This window comes from Vombatus ursinus, unplaced genomic scaffold (genome assembly GCF_900497805.2).
Source record: "Vombatus ursinus unplaced genomic scaffold, bare-nosed wombat genome assembly UNPS02014832.1, whole genome shotgun sequence".
Classification (NCBI taxonomy): domain Eukaryota; kingdom Metazoa; phylum Chordata; class Mammalia; order Diprotodontia; family Vombatidae; genus Vombatus; species Vombatus ursinus.
In genome coordinates, this window is record NW_020954610.1 from 51,310,644 (window position 1) to 51,329,116 (window position 18,473).

At 37.6% G+C, this 18,473-nt stretch overlaps 1 protein-coding gene and 1 pseudogene across 1 annotated transcript; one reads left to right on the top strand and one right to left on the bottom strand.

Annotated features, from left to right (window-relative positions):
* Positions 1–586: 586 nt before the first annotated feature.
* On the top strand, positions 587–18,392 carry TVP23A (trans-golgi network vesicle protein 23 homolog A). The gene is made up of 7 exons (XM_027839632.1): positions 587–717; positions 2,043–2,122; positions 15,136–15,280; positions 16,038–16,127; positions 16,337–16,465; positions 16,819–16,947; positions 17,399–18,392. The coding sequence occupies exons 1-7, from the start codon at positions 709–711 to the stop codon at positions 17,456–17,458; spliced, it is 642 nt and encodes a 213-aa protein (XP_027695433.1). The 5' UTR covers positions 587–708; the 3' UTR covers positions 17,459–18,392.
* LOC114026035 lies at positions 6,475–6,962 on the bottom strand (annotated as a pseudogene).
* Positions 18,393–18,473: the final 81 nt, after the last annotated feature.

Consider the following 18,473-nt stretch of genomic DNA (forward strand, 5'->3'; position numbering starts at 1 on the left):
GGAGTTGGATTAGATCTCTAAGGTCCCTTTCAGCTCTAAATACCATGCTTGAGACCTGGGAAACACTTAGCTTCAAAAGGCCAAGGCCTCCCACTGTATCTGGGGCCATCTCCAGTCCTCTTGATCTATATCTTGCCACTGGACACAGATGGCTCTGGAGGAGAGAGAGGCTGGTGACTTTGCACAGCCCTCCTTCATTTAAATCCAGTTCACTTGCAAGTCATAACATCACCTTCCCGATGTCATGGTCCTCTTCAAGAACAAGGACAAATAACAACAACTACGCTACCTCTGTGATTTCCCCAAATTTTTGAAAGTATGATTCTGTGACTCCTCAAAGCCGCCTCCCCACCTTGACAGCAGTACCACCCGCCCAGCTCAGCCAGTGTCCACCTTTCCTCGAACGTCTCATTGGTCACTCACTCTGTCCTATTTAGCCCTTCTCGCCAAGGCCCCGCCCCCAGCCCAGGTCTCCGGTGCGCTGGGCAGCCAATGCTGCGCCTGCGCTCTGGGGTGTGGAGGGCGGCCCCTTAGCAACTGATACCTCCGCAGCCCGAGCTCAAAGCGCTGCCCCCCCCCACCTCCATCCCATCCCGCCTATGCCCCTGACCCTTCTGCCCAGTGGCGGCCAAACATCAAGAGAGAGAGAAAAAACCAGGCCTCAACCTCGTTGCGGATTGGGCCGGCCCAAGGTGGCCAGGTGGGAAGATGAAGCAGGTGAGTGATGGAGGATGGAGTCACCTCCGCCCTAGGAAGTGAGAGTGATGGGAGGGGCCTCGAAGGTTTGGCTGGTGGTGGTGGGGGGTGTTGAAGGATGTTGTGAGGGGCAGGGGGTAGGGCTGGAAGGGGTTAGCGAGAGGAGTGAAGGGTTGGGAGGGGAGATGGAGGAAGGAGGAGGGACTAAAGGAAGAAGAAGGGGTAAGATGGGCTGGAAGAAAAGGGATGAGAGGTGCTGGAGCTGGGGTAGAAGAGAGGGATGGGAGGGGTAGGGGTGGGAGGAGAGAAAAGGGAGGACTGGAGGAAAAGGTAAAGGAAGGGCTCAGGCAGTGGGAGAAGGATGGGAGGGGCTGGGGTAGAGGGAAATGGGAGGGACTGAGACCATGCAGTAGCACAGTGCCTGGCACGTAGTAGGCATTTCACGTAATACATGCTTGTTGACCGACTGACTGACCATAAGGGAGGAAGATAAGTTAGGCTTGTGGTACAAATGCGATTGTTGTTCGTCCTTTTCTCAAAGAGGACCAATGACATCATGGAGAGGGGGATTAATTGAGGCTGGAAGTAGTGGTCTCAAATAGGTAAGGGCAGTTCATAGAGAAGTAGTCAGGGAGGGTGATGGGGCAGAGGGTTAAATAGGAAAGAAGAAACTGAACTCAAACAGTAAGGTGGGACAAGATAAGATCCTAACAGAATAAGCTTTCACTAGAAAGTGTCGTGTGTGTGTGTGTGTGTGTGTGTGTGTGTGTGTGTGTGTGTGCGCGTGCTCCTGCTATTGCTATACCTCCAACTTGAGACGGCATGGTAAAGTATTAGACTTAGAGTTAGGAAAGACCTGGCTTAGAATTCCACTTGACACTTACATGTAACCTCAGACAAGTCACTTCTCTGGGTCTCAGTTTCCTCATCTGTAGAATGAAAGGATTGAGCTCCATCACCTCTACTAAGGTCCCTTTCAGCTCTCAATCTATGATCTATGTATATGACCCTCTGTGATTTCTCTTCATTCCCTATGAGAGGCCAGAAGAAATTTAAGGCAATGTACAGTGTTTCTAGGGGATTACTAGAGTTATGGACTAATATGGTATGAGATAGATAATATGGTTCAGAAGAGTATAACATGTAGGATCAACAATTTAGAGATGGAAGGAATCTTAGAGGATATTTAGTCCAACTTCTTCATTTCACAATTGAGGAAAGAGGGCCAGAGAAGTTAAGGGACTTGCCCAAGGTCACACGCATGGCAGAGTCGGATTGATCTCAACTCTGAATCCAGTACTCTTTCAACTCATAGTAATGGCGTTATTGGTTTTGTTTTCTCCTAGTCCCTGGTGGATGACACAGAGGATGTGTCTCTTGATTTTGGAAATGAAGAGGAAATGGCATTGAGGAAAGCTAAAATCAGGTAAATTCAGATAGTCTTTCCTAGCCTAGGAAATTTTAGTTCTAGTCATATGGCGATGTTTGATTTGGGGAAAGTTTTTTGCCTTCCCTGCTCAATTTATGTAAAATGAGAATAGCAGGGTAGACATTATAAAGAGCAGATAAACCTTTATAAACCCCATTGCAATTTAGAGGGAAAATGAAAAGTACACTGAAGTAAGAGTTAGGTATCCCAGACTTTAGTCTGGAGTCATACATAAGCTAACTGTGTGACTTTGGGAAAATTATCTCACTTTTCTAGACACCAATTAAAATGAGTAGATGATTCCTATCATCCTGTCCAAGGTCTGAAATTTTGTCCCATGGCCAAAAATCGTACTTCTAACTCTAACTGGCCATATCAACAAATCAAAATGTCGATTAGGAGAACTAGGTTCTAGAGTATGAATAGCTCCAGTGGGAAAATAGCTACAAGAGAAATAAATCAAAGTGCCTACCGTAATAGGGGTGCTTCTTCTGGTATATCTTCTTATACAAGGGGCACAGTATAAAATAAACTAAGGAAAGGAAATAATGTTTGGTGATCATGCTATCTTCTCTTTTAGAAAGCCATTTGTTTTCCTGAAATAGAATTGAGTTTTATCAGAACCGGCAGGTTTTAGAGAACTTGCCTGGATTTTGACTTTGGGGAATAAATCATAGTCACTTTGTCCTTCTTAACCTTAAAAAAAAATCTGTTTAAAAATAAAGAAATGTAACAATGTAAGTAATTCCAACAGAGATCAGGTTATTTCATTTTAAGGAACATTCATGATTACCAAGGAAAATAACCCACAGAATCAAGGAACTAAACAAATTTCAGTTCTCCTTGATTAAAGCAGGAAATTACATATTATGAAATTAACTCCTTGCATCTCTTTTGGTTTAACTTCCCTTTTTATTAAGTTTACTTAACATGAAAAAAATTGTGGAAGCTAAGCCATCTGGAAGATGGGTAACTGTTAGATGTTGGGTACCTTCTGATGAGTCAGTGAAAGGTATACCAGGAGTACATTCCGTTCCCTCCCTTCTACCCCAAATCCACACACTACTTCATTTGTCCTATTCTCTAAATACAATTGTATCTGAATCTTTACCTCACGGTTTGACAGGTTTTAGAGGAGTGAATCAAGGGAGTTTCTTAATGAGAGTTAGGTAGGATTTCTTAAGGGATGTCTTCAAATAGGGGGGAAGGATCTTCATTCGAATCTAAGGAGTGGATTCTCCTTCAAATCATGGGGGTTAGAAGACCCAGCCAAGATTATAGCAGCCAGCTAGAATCATCCAACTTGTTCTTGCAGGCTTTCCGCTACTTGGATAGGTGGTTTACCACTTCTCTCTTGGGCCTTATTTTCCAAAAGGAGGAAACATTCCCATCTGACTTTTAGAAGTAAGAGAGCAAGACTTTTTTGTTGAGTGGGTAAACTTTTTTTCCTTTGGTATTTTTCACTCTTTCCTTCTTAGAAGGATTAAAGGTATTCTGCTTGGCTCCAGAGGGCAGAACTAGAACAAATGGATGGAAGTTACAAGGAACAAAAGCTTCTTTTGGCTCAGCAGACAAACTTCCTAACAGTTTATGGAGTGAAATGCTTTCTTTTGTGATTACTCGCCCACCATATAAGTGTTTAAACAGTAGCCATTTAATCATGTATAAATTTTCAGAGGCAAGGAGTTGGATAAATATTTATTGAATAGAGAATTGGGCTAGATAACCTCTGAGAATTCTTGAAGCTATAGGACCGAAGAATTCGAACTGTAAGAGACATTAGAGGACATCAGTTCCAACCCGCTGATTGTATAGAAATTGGAAATTTCCATAATTCATTTTATAGACCTATTAGAAATTTCCTTAATATGGAAATATGGAAATTCTACAAAATTCATTTTCTAGAAATTGAAGTCCAGGGACTTGCAGTGCTTTGCTTAAGGTCACCCAGGCAATAAATGGCAGTGCTGGCATTTGAACCCAGGTCCTCCAACTCCAAATCCCATATTACTTTCACTGTGGCTGCCTCTCTGATTTTGGTGTGGTTTTTATTTTTCTTCTCTCTTTTTGGTGTTGATTTGGCCCTACCCTTCAGCCACTTAGTGCCTGATGTAACTCTGTGGCTGCCCAACACTCCCCATAATAAAATTATGCCCAGACCCCCTCTCCTCCATATGTTTGATGTACCAAGAGTATCTCTCCACAAAAACTTCTATTCTTTCCCTGTTAGGAAGAATGCAATAAGATTAAACTAATTTTCACTCAAATATGAAAGACTGCTACCTTACAGGACATTTCTGAGTGGTAAGTGGGGCAGTGCTTGGGAAGGGAAAGACAAGTAACAGTTTGGGTGCTAGAAATGTTGAAGAGTATATGGATGCTGGTGGAGTCTAGTTGGTCTGAGCAAATACCCAGAAGTGAGAGCCAGCAAAGTTAGAGGAATTCATAGTCTATCAAGTCACAGCACCAGTGATTAGGACATGTGATATGAACCTGAAAACAGAGATGAAATGAATCTGGGGTAGAAAGTCTGAATGGAATCCTTGCCAGGTCAGGAACTGGAGTCAGGGCCCTGATTTCTTTTTTTTGTTTGTTTGTTTTTGTTTTTAGGCAATTGGGGTTAAGTGACTTGCCCAGGGTCACACAGCTAGTAAGTGTCAAGTGTTTGGTCTGAGGCCGGATTTGAACTCAGGTCCTCCTGACTTCAGGGCTGGTGCTCTATCCACTGTGCCACCTAGCTGCCCCACCCCCCCCCTTTTTTTTCTGGTGAGGCGATCAGGGTTAAGTGACTTGCCTAGGGTCACTCAGCTAGTGTGTGTCATATGTCTGAGACTGGATTTGAACTCAGGTTCTCCTGACTGCAGGGCCAGTGCTCTATCCATTGCACCACCTAGCTGCCCCAGGGCCCTGATTTCTAATCCAATAGTCTTTCTACTATAAGGTTCAATCCCAAATGGCTAGAAAGAAGAAAATAGCCAGAATTAAAGGGAGTAGGCCTTGTCTTTCCCCCTGAGAATGTTTTCGTATTAAAAGAAAATGTGTATTAAGCTCAGTGATTATTTTGTTGGTGATTTGAAAAGTTCATTTCGATTTAACATTTATGAAATGCTAATTTTGAATATATAGCATGATGTGAGAGGAAAATAGTTTATGGTCTAAAATGACAACTAAAACAGGGTTGTTTTCTACTGGATTGTAATCTCCTGGAAGATAAAGGCTTGTCTCACTTATCTCTGGTTTCTGTCTCTAGCACAGTGCTTTGCATTTAGTAGATATTTTGTAGGGTATATCATTTTAGGGTAGATCTTAGTTGCTTCGGCTTTTTGGAATATGTTATTCATTTCCCTTCTGTGCTTTCTAATGGATGTATTAATTCAGATCTCCTTTCCTTTATATTTGAAAGTCATTCTCCTGGTCAATTGCTAATTTATCATTGGAATTATTAAATTTTACCTCTATGCATCTTAGACTTTAAAGCATAATAGATTTTTTTTTTTTCCCGGAAGGGCTGTGTGGATTATTTTGATTGCTGCTTTATTTTCTGTATTCAAAAGGTCTGGGTAGGTTGGTTTTTTTTTTGGTTTGTTTTTTGATATGACTTCTTGCATTGTGATGATCAAGTTTTTTAGCTTGTCTTGTTCTTCTGGGAGGCTCTATGGTCCTAAAGGTATCTCTCTACATCCTGTCTTTGAGATCAATGACTTTTTCTCCTATAGAGATCGTGTGTTCTTTTAATATATTTGCCTTTTGATTTTCTCTCTCTCTATTTCTCTCTCTTTGTCTCTCTCTCTGTAGATTGTCCTTCACTGCAGTCTATTTGTTTTTACTAATCTTTTGTTTTCTTTTTCACTTCTTGGAGACTCACCACTATAGATTCACTTTTTTAAAAAAATTCTGCTAATTATTTCTGCTATGCAAGCCATAAATGCTTCCATTTTTTTTCAATAAACATTGAAGTGATAGGGAAGTTTTATTATAAGAAGTATCTGCATTTTATTTCTATTTTTGCAGAGTAATGATTGAAGCCTGATTTGTCTGCATATAGTAGGGATCGTTGATCTGTCAAAGAATAGTGTGATATCAGAATGGGCATGTGAAAGTAATGTGTCTTATCCATAATAACTAGAGAATATTTTTCTCTCTAATCATCAAATGTGATAACACCTGAGAATGTCAAATATATTAACATAATTGGTGCTACCTTATAATTAAGTCTTTTTTGGGAATTGGTCTTTCAAAAAAGTACTTGGAGGTACAGTTGTCCACGTAATAAACAAAAGGGTATTCTGTTTAACAGAGTTAAACAAATGCATCAAATGATTACAATTTGGTGGCTTTCAGAAAAGCTACTAATCAGGTTCAATGATGCACTGTTTGACAATTTCCCAAAAGATTGAGTTCTCTATCAAAGCTGCTACTCTTTCCTTGTCACTGATTTGTTCGTTTATATCTTCTTCTGTGAAATGGGTTCCTTCAAAAATTTATATTTCCAACTTATGTTTGAAAGATAAACTCCTCTGAAGTTTAACTTGTAAGCAAAGCCCAATAAGAGTGGCCAGAGAGCAATGAGGTGCTGTTTGTTAGGTGTGAACCTGATAATAACCAGATAATCTTCTTTTTGGATCTTTTTAACTCCCACACAACTTTTTGTTACCGCTTCCAGTACTTCTAAAATACTGGACTTCTCTGGGTCCCAGATGATTCTAACTAGATGGTACACCTATAGTGCTTTCTTTTCCATGACCTGGGTCTGCCAGGCAGCTCCCAGCTCAGAGCAGCCTGAAAGCCACAGGACTCTGCTTAACACCCAGGAAAACAACCAGGACACTGTCTCCATCCTCCCTTTCTACCATCCCTGGTGTTAGTCTCACCTGAGCACCATCTTCCTGCCACCTCAGTCACGATATTTCAGTTTCCTCATTTGTTCTTTTCTAACTTCACTCAAGATTCTAATTTCCTTCTTGAACCATTCTGGAACATTGTGCTGAGGTTTCATGCTCTTTGGGGAATCCATAGGGTTTTCACTTCATCAGGCGGTGGTTCAGTTTCCTTTGTTTAAAAATATTTATTTAGAAGATTTTATAATCTTTTGGATGTTTTGATAGACAGATCTTCTCATTTAGGCATCTTTTGTACTAATTCGTCTCTTTGGTTTTTAATTGCATTTTCTTCCTCTTGAAATATTTTGTGCTTTTAGCCTTCTTCCTTCATTAACTTTCTGACTCTTAGCTATTTGATTGTACATTTACTCCTGGGGCTAGACAACAAGGCTGCCTCAGCCTCCTCCCATGTTGGGGAATTTGCTTTTCACCAGTTTTGGTCTGGTCTGGTCTCTGGTGTCTTCTAGAGGTTTAGGGCTAGATATGTTTAGAAATCAGTACCACTTCTTCCGGATCAAAATTCAGTTACTTGTTTCTTTCCAGTGTTGCCCAGTTTTCTTTATTCTTTAGTTCCCTGATTGTGCTGAATCAGTACCTGCTGCCTTTTATGAGGTTAGCGGAGTTTGCGTGGGGTGTTCTAGACAGTCTTTGTATCAAACTCTAAAGTTAGGTAACCTAGAAGCCACCCTAGTCAGCAGGAAACCTGATTTCCCTTCTTCTATACCTCTTCATCCTCCTCTCCAGGCTTTGCTTTTCCTATTGCTTATTGTGACAGTATGATAAGGGAAAGACAGATTTGGATGTGCCAGCAGAGATTTTGCAGCAGGAAGGAAATTCCTGGGTGGGTCCAGAAGCAGAGTCCTTGGATTGGTTACAGCAGAGAGGCTGTAGGGGAAAGCCACCAGGTAGGGGTGTTATGGATTAGCATTCTACATTGTTAATTTTTAAGGTTATTACTTTTTGAGGTTTCTTGCTTTCTGTCCTGTGTTTAGCTGTTATTGCTTAACCTGTACCTTAACCTCTTAGCCTCTCTTTTTTTTTTTTTTTTTGAGAGCTGAAGGGGCTAAAGCAAATGTCTAGTCCTCCAGTTTGTGGGTCATAAGCACCACAAGCCCACACATTATAGGTATTTAATAAATGCTTGTTGAATCTATAAAAATGACTTGCCTTAGTTACATTCAAGCTCCTTCTTAAAGCTCCCTCCCCTAATTTAAGACTGCAGTTCTCTAGGATATGTCCTAGCCTTTTGGTCTAATTACATTTTTATTTTTTCTATTGACTCTGTTTACTTGTGCGCAAGTCAGCACTTATTGGAAGCAGTCCTTGCCTTAAATATAGTGTTTAAGATATTCTCCTGTTTCCATAACTACTCTAATAAATCTATGTGCTTGTGTACCACCATACCTTTGTGGCATGTCACATTTTGAAGCCACCATATTAATACATTAATATTGAGCAGCTGAATAAAAGGTTTGGCTTTGTGCTACTAATTGCTGCTTGTTTGAAATTTTCATCAGACTGGATCTCAACACTTCCCTGTCCTCCACTTACAGAAGACACTAGAATGATTGCAGGGGCTAGAGTAACATGAAGAAAAGATTGCCCAAACTGAATCTGTTCATTTTGCTTCCCTTTATTGACTTGTATGGGTTTTGTTCATTCACCTTCCAACAGTTACTACAAGCATCAAAAGCGTGATGTCACTTTAAAGAACAGAAACAAGTGAGAAAAGTAATATGTGGTGATTGAGGAGGGAGCATAAGCTTTTATTCATTTCCATGCCCAAATCTTTATTATTATGACTGTTAGTGGGAATGTATAAGTATTCATTTATATTACCTACTTAGGAGTATCAAGTAGGTCAGAAATAGAATGTTTTCCCTAATTTGGATGGAGGAGGGGTGGGAAGATATGATACCATCTTTAGCAAAATGTAAGAAGGAAATCTTGCCTGTGGAATCTAGACCACAACAACACAATGTAACAGTGGTGAGTGGATTTAATAAATTCAAAGAGGACAGTTGAGTAAAAAAAATTAGTCAATTATATTATTTGACCAAATTCTTTGGTTAAATACAATAAAAATATGTAATCATAACAGTATAGATACAGCTTAGGCTTGTCAGTTGTCATAATCTGATTTCTATTATTTCTGATTTAAGGATACTGATTTTTTTTTGGTCTTGATAAGTATTGATCCTTTTAATGTCTTTAAAATAGAAGCCTGGTTTACTGAATTAGAGCAGGTAATTTCTGAAGAGGCAGCTAAATTGGTATTTTTGTCATTCTGAATGTATTTAACAGCAGTGGTTTTTATAGCTAAGTACAACAACACATTTTTTTCTATAGTATTTAGGACAGTAATGCTATTCTTAATCTGTTGAGTAACTCAGCCCCAGTAGGAAATAACATTTGTTTAAAAAGTGGAGAAACAAACCTAGTGTTGCCAACCTTGACACTTCAATTAAGTAATTTCCTTTCCTCCTTTCAACATGTGTCCCCATATTTAGACATTGACATACTAGCTGGTCAAATAAAGATCTGCTTGGTTCATTAGTTTAAATTTATAGCAAATTATTTTATTTGTAAGTTATAAGAAAAGTGATGAATTCTTATTGGTAGAAAAGGAAAGGTTCTGCTGGGAAAAAATGAAAAAGAAAGATGGAGTGGTAAAGAGGCAGAGATGGGAGGAGGTAGCATAAAGTAGCCAAGCTGAGTTTAGATTGGATTCCATGAATAAGAGAGAACCCACTACAGGCTTTACTTTGAGGAATGGGGCAGGGAGTATGTTGAAGGAGAAAGGAAAGCCTTGTCCTATTTGTTTTTCTGAGTTGTAATTCATGTATTTTTGCAGTGCTGAGAAGTGAATCTGGTCCCTTCAGTGAAGAAGATATTTTAACTTTTAAGATTTTGCTTCTGCCTGAGTACAATATTCTTTTTTTGTGAAAGCAGGGGGAATGCCTAAACCTGTTGGGAATACAAACTTTACTAATACAAGGTTTGTAGGCGTGAAAAAGCAGATTCTAGAGATTGGGGGGATACAAACTGACCCTAAAGAATTTTTAATATGACCTATTCTGAAAGAACAACATGTTCAAATAACCCTCTTGTTTCTCTTGGGATCATTTTCTTTTTGGTCCGGACCTACTGTTTCATTGGTGTGGGGTAAGGGAACCGTATCTACCGATGCAGATCAGTCACTGGTCTGTAACTTGGAGTCTTAAAATAGTTTTTAACTTGTGCTATGTGAACTTGGTGTGTGTGTATATGTGTGTAGACACATATACATATATACACATATGCACACATATACACATACACACATATTTCAGATATGTGCATATATATCCAATATACCATATATATAACTGCATTTCAATATATTTGGTTTCTATTATAATCCTATATATTTTATTTTATGTATTTAAAAGTACCATTCTGAGAAGGTAACCATAGGGCTTCACCAGATTGGCAACCGGTCCATGATACCAATAAGGTGAAGAACCCCTGGTCAGCATCTTAGAGAATTGTTTGAAAGAACTAAAAGGCCATTTGTGGTCTAAGAAAGGTCACATAGTACTTTACATTTATGTCTTAAATAAAACCTTGATTAATCAGAATCCAGTTGACCAAGACACTGAAATTATTGGTAAACCCCTCCCCCCCACCCAAATACCTAGCCTTAAGAAGACAAAAAGACAAGAATACAAGTAGACATCAAACATGAAAAAAACTTCTGGGGTATATCTCAGGGTCGGTGTTTTTTGAGATAATCTCCTAAATCTATGGAGATAACTGATACTCAGAAATGACCAAACTACTGTAAGATCCGCAGTTATTCCAGAAACATTCAGTTAGTATGAAGTAGCTTTATGTGGTGGAAAGTGCTGGACATGGAGTTGGAAAGACCTGGGTGATGTCACATAAAAACCTCAAGAGACAGAGTTTCTGAGTAATTAATAATTTATTAATTAGGCTAGCCAGCAATCAATAAATTGATGGTCAGGGGTTTCTCTTGGTAACCAAAAACCCAAAGGGGGACCCTGAAATGTCTTTAAATCCTTTCTAAAAGGGAAGTCCCCTGGCAAGTAAAACTCAACCCTGATTGGTGGAATTTAATGAGAAGGTGAGTTAAAAGTCTTCAGTTCTTCCTGCTGAGAACATGGCTAGATTGCTAGACTTAGCAGCCTCAAGGCATTTCCTTCCCGACCTGTCTGGCTATTTTTCTTCTTCAACAGCTGGGTTGCCCTAAACTCTAATGGAGGGGGGTAAAGGACAGGAGGTTCCTCCTCCAGGCAAAAGCTCACTCAGATTGGATTCTGTTTATACTATGAACAGAAATTGGGTTTCCCAGTTAGGTGGGGTCCTGAGGTCCCACCCAACCTAGTAAATGAACATGTACCTTGAGGGCTAGGCACAATCTCACTCAGCCATGCCCATAAACCTGACTGACCTTTTCAGAAGTTGGATTTTAACAGAAATAAAAGGAAAAGAGTAGATCAAAAATTAATAATTAGTTATTAATATAATAACATAATGTTGGTTTATCCCAGTAAGAATCTTACATCTGACACTAGTTACTAGTTGTGGGACCCTGGGCAAATTATTTAACTCCTCTGGGTTTGTTTCCTCGTATGTGAAATGAGCGGGTTATACTTGATGTCCTCTGAGGACCCTTCTAGCTCTGCTTCTATGATCTTATGATCCCTAGCACACTGTACAGATTAAAGCAGGAAACAGTACAGTAGAAAGAGTTAACAAGGTTAGAACAAAAAAGGCCATCAAATTAACCTCATTTGATTTAAACACTTGAAGAATGAATATTTAGATCAAATGAGGGTTAACCAAGGTCTCACTGTCTAGTATTTAAGCATTTGGTATGTTTCAAAGGTTGGTTTTTCAGAGTTTACAAAAATAATACAATTGCCAAAAATTGTGAGAACTCAATTTAAAATTTTTTGGTAAATAGTATTTTATTTTTTTCCAATTACAGGTAAAGATAGTTTTCAACATTCATTTTTCTTTATAAGATTTTGAGTTCCAAATTTGTCTCCCCCCTCTCTAGAACATCAAGCAATTATATGCAATCATGTTAAACATATTTCCACATTAGTCACGTTGTCAAAGAAGAAATAGAGCAAAAGGTAAAAAGCACACAAAAAATGAGAATAATATGCTTTGGTCTGCATCCAAACTCCATCAGTTCTTTGGACGTGGATAGCATTTTCCATCATGAGTCTTTTGGAATGTCCTTGGATCATTGTACTGCTGAGAAGAGCTAAGTCTATCATAGTTGATCATTGCACAATGTTGCTGTTACAATGTACAATGTTTTTCTGGTTCTGCTCACTTCACTCAGCATCAGTTAATGTAAGTCTTTCCAGGTTTTTCTGAAATCCACCTGCTCATCATTTCTTATAGCACAGAAGTATTCCATTACATTCATATACCACAACTTGAGAACTCAATTAAAAAAAAACAACTCAGTGGCTAAGATTATTAAGTAAATATGCTGATAGTTTAATAACAGATCTTGCCTCATTCTTTGGAATAATATGAGTAAAAATATTTCCTAAAACATAAGTATTGAATACACATTCACTTACTCTTCCATTAGGTCGGATGGGAACTCTGTATCATATAAACCCATAAATTCTTTCTTCTTACCAGTTTTTTAATCTGAGCAACAACTGATACTTTCTTTTATCATCTCTCCTGACCTAATGACAATTGTATCTAATATTTCATATTCTTCTTATTTTGAGTACTTTTGGTATTCTATAATTATGATTTTTAAAAAAAGTATTGTCCTTTTCATTCGTTGACTAAACATATATTTAAATATTACTTAGAGATTTGTTCTTTGGGCTAGTCAGTGTTTAGATCCTCTCTAACAGTGCAGATTGAAATCATTGGCTTCCCATCCTGCGAAGTTCTTGTCAGTCTTTCCATGAATTCTCCAGAGAGGCCCTGAAATGCTGAGGACTTCCCTTAAGCTCATTTAATAATTGTGAATCCCAGCAGAGCACTCAGGCTGTTCATCTGCTATCCTTTCTTCTCTATACATGGCCATCCCACCACTTTTCCAATTTTACATGATTTCTGATATCTCTTATACCACTTACTACATCCAAATCAATGATAATAATATGGAATTTGATAATAAGCAGCTAGATGGTGAAGTGGATAGAGTGTGGGGTCTGGAGTCAGGAAGATTCATCTTCCTGAGTTCAGGTCTGGCCTCCGACACTAGCTGTGTGTGTGATCTTGAGCAAGTCACTTAACCCTGTTTGCCTCCCAAACAAGGGATAGAGAGAATGACAGAAGAAATAAAATTTCTTTATTGAGAAATAAAATAAAATTGACAATTTTAATTACATAGAATTAGAACATTTTTAGCACCAAAACCTCCAATGAAGCTAAAATTAGAAGAGAGAAAGAATAATGGGGGAGAGAGAAAGCTTTGTAGTTAAGTTTCTTTGATAAAGGTCTCATTTATAAGATGTATAGGCAACAGGTTTAAATTTACATGAATAAGAGCCATTTCCCCATTGAAAAGAGGTCAAAGGATATAAACAAGCAGTTTTCAGAGGAAGAAAGCCAAGCCATCATTAGTCATATGAAAGTTCCCTCTTTCCACCCATCAGATATGCAAAGTTAACAAAAAAGGAAAATGACAAATGCTGGAGGGGCTGTGAGAAAACAAGTATTAGTGCACTGTTGGAACAGCTGAGAATTGGTCCAGGTGTTCTGGAAATCAATTTGGAATCATGCCCCCAATGCTATTAAACCCTTTGACCCAATGATGCAAACTCCTAAGAGATCCAAGAAAGAGAAAAGAGTTGTGTATACTAAAATATTTACAGTAGCCACTCTTTTTGTGGTGGCAAAGAATCAGAAACTGATAGGGTATCCATCAATTGGTGAATGGCTGAACAAGTTATGGTATATGCATGTGATGAAATACTATTGCACTATAAGAAATGATGATGGGGATGATTTCAGAGAAACCTGGGAAAACTTACATGAATTGATACAGAGTGAAGTGAACAGAACCAGGAAAACAATTTCTACAATAACAACAACAAAGACGTGCATTTTTAAAAAAATTTAGGAATTCTGATCACCACAATGACCAACCACAATTCCAGAAGAACCACAAAGAAACATTACCTACCTTCTGATAATGAATGATGGACACAGAATCCAAAATGAGACATTATTTTTCTGGTCATGCAGAACAGGGGAACTTTTTTCATTTAACTATCCCTATTTATAGGAGGTTTTGTCTTTCTTGCTTTGTCAAAAGAGGGTGAGAGGGAAAAAAGGCTCATCTTCATTTGATTTTTTTTTAAATGACTCACCATTTTATTTGTACAAAATAGTGAATAACCCTTGACTAAGAAAAAAAAAATGATGGTTTAAGATAGTAAATTTAAACAAGTCCTTCTGTCCTGAAGCTTCTATTTTGAAGACTTGGGACTATGAAATTTTTTTTTTTTTAAAAATAAGACAATATACACAATGGTTACAACAATGCAAATGGAAAGAACCATAACAAAACAATTGAAAAAGGAATGTTGCAAAATTATAACAAACAAGCTTGGCCTCAAAGAGAGATATGAGAGGATACCTTCCTTTTTTTTTTTTTTGCAGCAGGACGGTAGAAGGAGATTCCATGGTTATGAAATATTGCATATAATTTCATATTCTTTTGATGAATTGCTCAGTTTTGCTGAATTTTTTTCCTTTTCCAAAATTTTTGTTGTAAAGAATGACTGTCTGGGAGGGGGGAGGAGGAGAAGCATGGGGGAAACCTAGGCAATGTAAAAACAAAAGATACTACGGGGTAAATCTAGATAATGTTAAAACAAAAGCTATCAATTTTTAAATCTATTTAAAAAAAACAACAAAAGATGCATTAGTATCAGTAATGCATTTTATTAGACATTTAACTGTTTTCCATCAAATCTACAGTCTAAATTTCCAGCTGTCATAAAATATATTAAAGAATATAAAGTATCTGCATTTGAATGATGCTAATTTAGGGACAGATTCTGCAATCTTGGACTAAAAACGTTTTCATATTTACCTACTAAAGCTAGTAAGTGTTTTGGATTATTTTCCTAGGCATCCACTGGCCACCTTTTTCCACCTCTTTTTCCGAGTGAGTGCTATCATTACCTACTTGTTCTGTGACTGGTTCAGCAAAAGCTTTGTTGCCTGTTTTGTCACTATTCTCCTTCTTCTGTCCTTTGACTTTTGGTCTGTCAAGGTAAGACAAGTCTTGCACCAGCAATGAATTTGTTTCCAATAATTTTATAATTTTTATCTGCTGATTGTGACTTTTTGATTAATTTTGAATTAAAAAACAAATACAATTTGGACAAAGCTATAGGTTTGGGATAGAGAACACACCTGAGATTTCATTGATATAGAGAATGCCTGGATGAGGAAACTGCCTCTGCAGTTTAGAGTCTTAGAGAATTACCCAGGGTGCTGAGGTTAAGTGACTGGCTTGAGTGATCTTAGATTAAGTCCTGTAGTTAAAGCCCTCTATACATTGCACCATATTACTACTTTGATTAAGACTACTATTAAATATTTAAGGATCTGGAAACAGTGTTACCTAACACCGGTGAAAAGTTACAGCATTTATTTCTTTGCTGATGGCAACAAATAAAAATATCACATTTATGAACCTTAGCTAGGATGGCAGTTCTCTGTTATCTACCAGATTCTGGATGATCCTATGTCTCTCTTGTTTTAAAATTGGTCCTGAAATAGATGGGTCAGACTCTATCACTTTTTTTTTAAATTTAAAATCAGATGTCACTAAAAACTAATTTTAAGAAAATAGCATGTTTCAACCTTCCTTCCCTTCCTGTCCCCATGACAGTTATTAATTATGTGACTTACATTTTACCTTCCATTAAAGGGGGTTACTCTTTTTGTGTGGTATGTTTGTAATAACATAAATAGTGAGCTAAAGGAAAAGTGCATCTTATAGTTAATTTGTCCATTTTCATTAGAATGTGACAGGAAGACTCATGGTTGGCTTACGCTGGTGGAACCAGATAGATGAAGATGGAAAAAGTCATTGGATTTTTGAAGCCAAAAAGGTATTAAGAATTGAGTTAAGGAGAAATTAAAAATTGTTAAATTTTTATATTGGTTTGTTTCAGGATTTGTACCTGTCTTGATTCCTGCCCTGCACAAGATGTATCCCTACTGCCTCTTTTCTGGTACATGCATATTGTGAATAGTACAAGTCAAGTCAACATAAACCACAACATATCACATTTTAATTTGAACAACATTCTCTTAACAGGTCTCTTTAAATAATTCAACTGGAACAGAAGCTGAAGCTAGAATCTTCTGGCTTGGTCTAATTATCTGTCCATTGATCTGGACTGTATTCTTCTTTAGCACCTTATTCTCCCTGAAGCTCAAATGGCTTGTAAGTCATTAACATTTTCACTCAAAACTTTTGTTTTGTCTTCTTAAACCTCATAGTCACAGGAGTTTTTGGGTTTTGAAATACCATTTTAAGGCTGCATTCTGCCTCTAACACTGAGCCCATTATTGTGAATGCATAAGTCAGAGTACTAAAGAATACCTAAAGATGCTTGAGCCTATTTACTGCCAAGATTTGGTTTACCTAAAGTTGAAACAAAGTATTAATAGTACAATGAAACCACATTCCATGGTCTTCTGAGAAACAGAATGAGGATAGATTAATATCGGATCAAGGTGGTTGAAATGAAAAAAATCCTTAGGATTTTTTTTTAATACTTTTTTTTTTCTTAACAGGCACTTGTAATTGCTGGAATCTCCCTCCAAACTGCTAATCTATATGGATATATCCACTGTAAAATAGGAGGACAAAAAACTATCACCAAGGTCACATCAAGGTTTCTATCCCAGACAGTATTTCAGAGCGTAAGTTGGAGGTAGTTGTATATCTTGAGTTTGTGCTAAAGCCCCTTAAGTACATCAAAGGAAAGAGCCACTTTATGTATCTACATACCACACCTCAAGTTTTCAATAGTTTGCATGTAAGCCAAGCTATCACTGTTAAGTTTCAAAAGATTTAAATACTATGAAGAAGGAAAGATGAAACCCCAAACTTCCCACTTAATAAGATTAGTATCTTCTGGTAAACACATCTAGATATATTGATTTTAAATTTTGAACAAATTAGTTATGGAATACCATTTATTTCTAAACTGTGATGTCTTATGATGATGCTAATTAATACAACAGTCCTGTGGATTAGTAATCTCTTTCTTAATACTTAAGTAAATGAGCTATTGGTTAGGTTACTGTTTTGTATGCTTAAATCTTTATACACACATAGTACTAAAATGTCAACATATTTTCCATTTTACAGGAGTGTCAAGATGAATTTCAAAAGCCCAGTCTAGAGAGAATGGAAATACACAAAAATTAAATGAGAAGCAGAGGCTCTTCATTACCTCCAGATTAAGGTTCTAACACTAAACTAGCATTGTGATCCACTGAGTAATTTGGCTCCATTTCTCTTTTCAACCTTCCCGGTCTTACTGTACCTTGAACAAGCTATGCATACTTCTTGACTTGGGCCTCATTTAATCCTCATCTTTCCCCCCCCCTGCAGCTTTTCTTGGCTGCTTCCACTCTAGTGCCCTCATATGAATTCATAACTCTTAAATAAATAAGTACCACTTATTTGGTACTTATAGACCATCTTTTGACTTCTTGCTAGTATAATGGAAAAGTGCTGGACTAAGATGACTGGTTCAACTAAACTACTTACTATTTAGTATTATATTGAGTAAGCTTCCTTTCTGGTAAAATGGAGATAATATTATGTTATGCTTCTCAGTGTTGCAAGGATCAAATGAGAATATATGTAAAAGCACTTTGTAAACTTCTGTACAAATAAATGCAAAGTAGTGTTATGTCCAAACCAGACAGTATACTCCTTGAGATCTCAGTTGTCTGTATCTTCCTCAGTGCCTGGCACACTGTAGGTGCTCAAGAGTTTACTAAATATATAAATAACCATTTGTTGGATTTTCCTGATTAAAAACAGTTGTAATTCTCACACTGTTTAGCAGTTTTATAAATGGTAGGGTCAATCAAGAGCTGACAATATATGTGAATGCTTACCTCTCTTCCCCCTCTTCCCAAGAAACTTTAGTCTTATAAAATCTTAGGAAAATGTAAGCCACAACTGTTGGAGATCTTATACAAAGGTACAGAATGGATACAATCTGGGTAGGTGGAGGGAGAATCCATACCATCGAAATAACAGATTCTTAAAGGACATTGAATATATTAATTTAAATTTTTCTTTCTTCTTTTTTTTCTTTTTTTGAGAGGATTGGGAAAATTAGATGAAAGGTTCCCTAACTGAATGCTGCTGCTGCTATTTAGGAAGAATTTAAATGATAACTATTTTGTATATCTGCTTGAAATAAGTC